This window comes from Otolemur garnettii, unplaced genomic scaffold (genome assembly GCF_000181295.1).
Source record: "Otolemur garnettii isolate 467f Iridium unplaced genomic scaffold, OtoGar3 scaffold00142, whole genome shotgun sequence".
Taxonomy (NCBI): domain Eukaryota; kingdom Metazoa; phylum Chordata; class Mammalia; order Primates; family Galagidae; genus Otolemur; species Otolemur garnettii.
Genome location: NW_003852537.1, coordinates 597604 through 603493, shown reverse-complemented (window position 1 = coordinate 603493; position 5890 = coordinate 597604). Strand labels below are relative to the sequence as shown.

The 5890-nt window shown below is 46.3% G+C and overlaps 1 protein-coding gene across 1 annotated transcript in view; it reads left to right on the top strand.

The window, feature by feature from the left end:
• The first annotated feature begins 1436 nt into the window (after window positions 1-1436).
• The window catches only part of LOC100962813 (paired immunoglobulin-like type 2 receptor alpha), a 59906-nt gene continuing 55452 nt past the window's right edge, over window positions 1437-5890 (top strand). Inside the window, exons 1-3 of the mRNA XM_023518624.1 lie at window positions 1437-1590; window positions 1936-2307; window positions 2567-2767. Of these exons, the coding sequence (XP_023374392.1) occupies window positions 1530-1590; window positions 1936-2307; window positions 2567-2767 (634 nt within the window). The 5' untranslated portion in view covers window positions 1437-1529. The remainder of the gene's footprint in view (window positions 1591-1935; window positions 2308-2566; window positions 2768-5890) is intronic.

Here is a 5890-nt window from a genome sequence, read left to right as displayed (position 1 = left end):
GAGCACACACAGAGGGAGAGTGGGGGCAGCTTGGGTAGGTGTGGGAACCGTGGAAGAAACTTTGAGAATTAAGGAGGAAATTGAGTAAATAATGGAAGTCTCTTTGCCAGCTTCCACCTCAAGAAGGCTGACACCACTTTTTCTGGTGAAATAATGTCTTTCTGCCCCCTCCGTCCACTCAATAAGCTGGGACCACCTCATTCTGGAAGGGGTGAGCAGAACCCTCTAGGGAGTGAGCCCTGTGGGTCACTAGAGCACCCAGGCCCATCTCTCTCCTATCCACCACCAGCCAAAGGCTGGCAGTTCCCTGCATTAAAGATGGTGTCAGGGACTAGGGGGAGGGGGACAGGGACCTCATTGCTGCTCTGAGCCTTCATTTTCTACTGTCTAAGGAAGGTTCTGGATTACTAGGGGACTCACTAGAAGAGTGACTCACTAGAGTGGAGGGGCTCACTAAAAGAGCTTTCTGAAAATGTAGCCTCCTAGGGATCCCTCACCCCAGGGTTTTTGCATTTAGATGTTGAGGCCCAGAGACACCGCTGTGCAGCCAGGTCAAAGATCAGAGTAGAGTAGAAGGTCTATGGACTCAGCAGAATGGGAGTTCTAGACAGTGACCCACCACTGCCAAGTCACATCACCTAGGCAAGACTCCAGGAAAGACACGGTCTCTGCACCAAGGACCAGGCCAGATGTGGGAAGGGTCCAATCAGGTCTGGTTCTGCTGGGGGACTGCAGGGGAGCCCCTGCCTGCCAGGGAGGGGCACAGAGAGCAAACTGAGGGCTCTGCTGAGGGCTGAGGGTGTGTGGCCAGTACCTCATTCTTCTTTGTCCTCCTAACAGCCAAACTGGGAACATAGCTGGGGAGACTTATGCCAGCCTGTCCCCTCCTTGAAAGAGCCCATGATGGGACTGGGCAGCCCCTTCCCCTGAGATGAGAGATACAGAAGCTGGGAGACACTCAGAGAACCAGGGAAAAGGCTAGAGAGAAAGATTGAAGACACTGGGAGAAGCAGGGAAAAGGAGAGAAACAGTGAGACTGAATGAGGTGGAGGAAGGGCAGGAGAAAATTAGAGAGAGACTGAGACAGAGACAGAGACAGAAAGAGGGACAGAGAGAGAAAGAGAGGAGCTGACTTCACAAGCAACTCTGAGCAGCTGGCAGGACAGTGAGTCCAGGTGGGAGAGCTAAGGCCCCAGCTGGTCAAGGTCAGGACCAGGCCCCTCAGCAAGAAGATGGGGACCAAGGAGCCTGGGGACAGAGCTGTCTTGGCTCTGACCACAAGGCAGGCCCTTCTTTCACAATACAGGAAAAGAAGAAGCCCGATTGATAAAGGAAGTGCTGGTCACCCCGGAGGAGGGTGGGTTTGGGGACAGCCCCACCTCCCTCAGTTCCCTGAAGCAGCCTGGTCCTGGCTTTCTGGTGTGTTGTACCCGTGACTCGTGGGGCCCTTGGAGGGCTCCTCTGTAGGGCCCCTTTTCTTGCCTTGAGGGCTCTGCTTGCCTTCTCATCCCCTGGAGGAGATCAAGGCCATGGGTTGGTCTCTGCTGCTGCCCCTGCTTCTGCTGCCGTCACCAGCATTTCTGGGAACTGGTGAGTGCCCAGGACCAGCCTGGTGGGGGCTCTGCGCAGACCATAGGAGGGACAGTGGTGGGGCATCTAGAGCAGGGGAGTCTTGGAGCAGCCAGCCAGGCCTCCTAGCCCCAACCAAGAAGGCTTTATCCCCACAAGGGTGGGTCTATCCCAGCCCTTCCTCCTCTCTCCTCCCCTCTGCCAGGAGAGACCCAGCCCAGAGGGTCTGTCCTACCAATTGCCACATGACTGCCTCTGGGAGAAGGTGCTAGAAGGTCTGGGGTTACCCTCTTTATGTCCTATTGTGGCTTCAATGTTTCCCCCCAACAAACACACTTCTCTCTCTCTGTGCACCCCCTCCTCTAGGTGACTTAGCAGTATACTATCGGGTCGAGCAACCTGCACAGCTCTCAGCCCCCATGGGAGGCTCCATCCAAATCCCCTTCTCCTTCTATTACCCTGGAGAATTAGCTGATCCCAGAGTGCGCATATCCTGGAGACGGGGACACTTCCACGGGGAGTTCTTCTACAACACAACTCCGCCTTTCATCCATGAGGATTACAAGGGCCGGATCTACCTGAACTGGACAGAGGATCAGAATTCTGGCTTCCTCAGGATCTCCAACCTGGGGCCAAAGGACCAGTCTGTATACTTCTGCCGAGTCCGTATCAAAATAAAGACAATTGGCTGGCAGGCTGTTCAATCCATCCCAGGGACCAAGGTCACCATCACTCTAGGTGAGTCCAACTGTCCTGACACCTATCTTGCCCAGCCCACTATGACTTTTGGTGACATATGTTGTCCTTAAATTTAAACCAAGTCCTCTGGATACTAAACTTGTAGTATTTCACCTTGCTACTCCCCTTTCTATGTGAGCTTCTGAGACTGGCTCTCCTGTTTCCAATATTCCCCCACATACAAAACAAGATGCCACAGGTTCACCCAGATGCCCCACACCTCCAGGGGAGAATCCACTTATTTCTCATCTTTCCCCAGCTGACAGGACCACCATCCAGAGCCCCACCAACAAGGCCAACACAGCTACCACAGCTGGTGTCACAGTCACAGAGGGCAAACAGAGCTCAGGATCTCAGCTCCTCAGTCTGGAGATGGCACTCGGGGTGGCAGTGGCCACCATTGCGCTCAAAACTGTCATTTTGGGACTGACAGTGTTCCTCGGATGGAAAAGAAGAAAAGGTATGTGGCCCAGGACCTGCCCTTTCCCCAGGTTTCCCAACTGGGTATTTCTCAGATCCCTCCTACAGCAGAATCGCCAAATGTGCTTTTTAAAAATGCAGATCACTGCTGGGCTCCCCTCAAACCCACTAAGTCAGACTCTGGTGTCTGGTCTTGCAAATCTGCATCTCAGATCGTGCAAGATAAAGTTTGAGAGCCACCAATCCCTCTCCATGCCATCTGATCACTTCCCAGTTCTTCTCTTGATTTGGTCATTTCTCATCAATCCTGACCTTTTGGTTCATGGGGAGGGGATGGGCCTCCTCTGGGACCCCCCGTAACCCCATAGAACAGAAGGGAAGGAAGTTTGGCTTAGCTCAACAAGCATTGGTTGACTGCCCACTTGCTGGGGCATGGGTTGAAACTGAAGATACAAAAACAGACTCTACTTTCGAGGAACTCAATTTGGAGAAGGGAGTATTAGTTGCCACAAAACTGCTTAATTGAGAAAGAAATATGGTGGCATTTAACGCAGTTGGGACCAAGGAGAGATAGTCAGAGAGGAGTTCCCAGAGGAAGTGACTTAGGCAAAAAGAATCAAGGAATAAAAATAATTAGTCAGGCAAGTGGCAAGGGTTGGTGTCCGGGCCACTCACTTTCTTTCTGGGTGGAGGAAACCATCCTATGAACTTTCAAACTTCGGTGCTGGCAGAAGAAGCAGGAGATAAGAGGCAAGAATCTTGGAAATCACTCCCAAGAGCCTCTGATCCCAGAGGCAATGTGAACAGCCAAGAGGAGACTTGAGCTCCCTGTCACAGATATGCCAGTGCACAGATGGATGTGCAGGCAAGGGGGCAGGAATAAGTCTATGTTTCATGGGTGAATGAGCCTGTGTTGAAGCCACCAATTAAAATAGGGAATAGAGGGAAGCACCTATGGTTCAAAGGAGTAGGGCGCTGGCCCCATATGCCCGGAGATGGTGGGTTCAAACCCAGCCCCAGCCAAAAACTGCAATAAATAAATAAATAAATAAATAAAAATAAAATAGGGAATAGAAAAAGAGAACATATTTGTAGGGGAAAGATGATCTAATTTGGGATATGTTATATTTGAGATACTGTGTGGCATCTGAATAGAGTTGTCCATCAGAAATTTGGGTGGACTTACAGCTTAAAAAAGAGGACAAGGCCAGAGGCATTGATTAGTTATATCCCAGCATCCCCCCAAATTGATTTGAAAATACTTTAAAGAAAATCTGCAATGGAGGGAGATTCACTCTTTAATATATTAAAGCAAAGAGGTGAAGACCCTGTAGTCAGATCCTGGTTTCACACCTTCGCTAGGGAAATTTTGGCAGATTGATATAAATACTGTGTGCCGCAACTTCTTCATGTCAATAGGATTAATGGTAACCTATGTGAGATACTCCTGATGATCAAAGGGCATGTATAGATCCTAGCACAGAGTCTGCACTACAGGAGCATTAGCGCTTACTCAGTAGTGATCATTGAAACAATGCAACACTGGCTTATTCCACAGATAAACCAATGGAAGAAAAGGGAAAAGAAGAGAAACCTCTAGGATAAAAACAAACCCAAATATATGCAGCAATTTAGTAGGTTAAAAGTTAACATTTCTAGTCTATGAAGAATGACAGATAATTTGATAAATGATGCTAAAATGATTAGGTAGCCATCTGAGGAAAAAATAACATTATCTCCCTAACTTCTAAGTTATGCCAAAATAAATCCCGTGAAGGTCAAAGATTTAAATGATGGAAAAATAGCCCATGAAGGTCAAAGATTTAAATGATGAAAAAATAGCCCTAGTACTAGAAGAAAACATGTCACTATTATGTAACCATAGAGTAGAGAAACTCTCCCTTAGTTTGACAAAACCAAATAGCCATGAATGAAAATATTGATGAATTCAAGTTTTAAAAAGTTTTTAAAAGCTTTTTTTTTGGTTTTGTTTTGTTTTTAAAAGCTTTTGCAGAGCAAAAACCACAGTGGTTTTCTCCAGAGAGTGAATAAAGAAGAGGTGGGGAGAGTTGAATAGAAAGTGTGACATAGTCACTGAGGGTGTTGGAAGAGGGATTTGAAGATGTAACTCTGACGAGAAACTGTACACTATGGCACATGGAGTGGTTTCCACAGCCATATTCAACCTTTCAGGTTTAAGATCCTGAAAGACTTGTATTGTTGAGGAATTGTGTTCAGGTGCTACCACCAGGGGCCAAAAGTAACAGTGGCATAAATAAGGCAGAATAGAATTTTTGTTTTGGGATTTTTTTTTTTCTTCTTACAAAAGAATCTGGAGGCAGACAGCAAAGGTCACCATTCTTAAGCACTCAGGCTCTATGATGTTTGTTTGTTCGTTTGTTTTGAGACAGAGTCTCACTCTGTTGGCCAGGCTAGTCTGCCCTGGCATCAGCCTAACTCACAGCAGCCTCAAACTCTTGGGTTCAAGTGATCCTCTTGCCTCAGCCTCCTAAGTAGCTGAGACTACAGGCGCTGCCATCATGCCTGGCTAATTTTTCTATATTTAGTAGAGACAGGGTCAGGTTTTGATTTCTTCCTGGTTCAATCTTGGTGGAATGTATGTGTCTATAAAGTTCTCCATTTTTTTCTAGGTTTTCCAATTTATAGGCACATAGTTGCTTGTAGTCGCTAATGGTTCTTTGGGTTTCTGCAGTGTCAGTTGTAAGGTCTCCTTTTTCATCTCTGGTTTTATTTGTGTCTTCTTTCTTTTTTACTTAGTTATTCTAGCTAAACTGCTATGTCTGTTTTATGTTTTCAAAAAAATTCTTTTGCTCCATTGATTTCTTTTTTAATTTCATTCATTTCTGTTCTGATTGTTGTTATTTCTTTTCTACTAATTTTAGGTTTGGTTTGCTCTTATTTTTCTAGTTCTTTGAGATGTATCATTAGGTTGTTTATTTGAAGCTTTTCTACCTGTTTGATGTAGACACTTACTGCTATAAACTTTCCTTTTCTTCCTGGTCTTGCTGTATGCCACAGGTTTTGATATATTGTGTTTTCAGTTGCATTCATTTTGATAATTTTTTTTTATTTCCTTCAACTCTTCATTCACCCTCTGGTCATTCAGGAGTATATATATATACATATATATATATATATATAT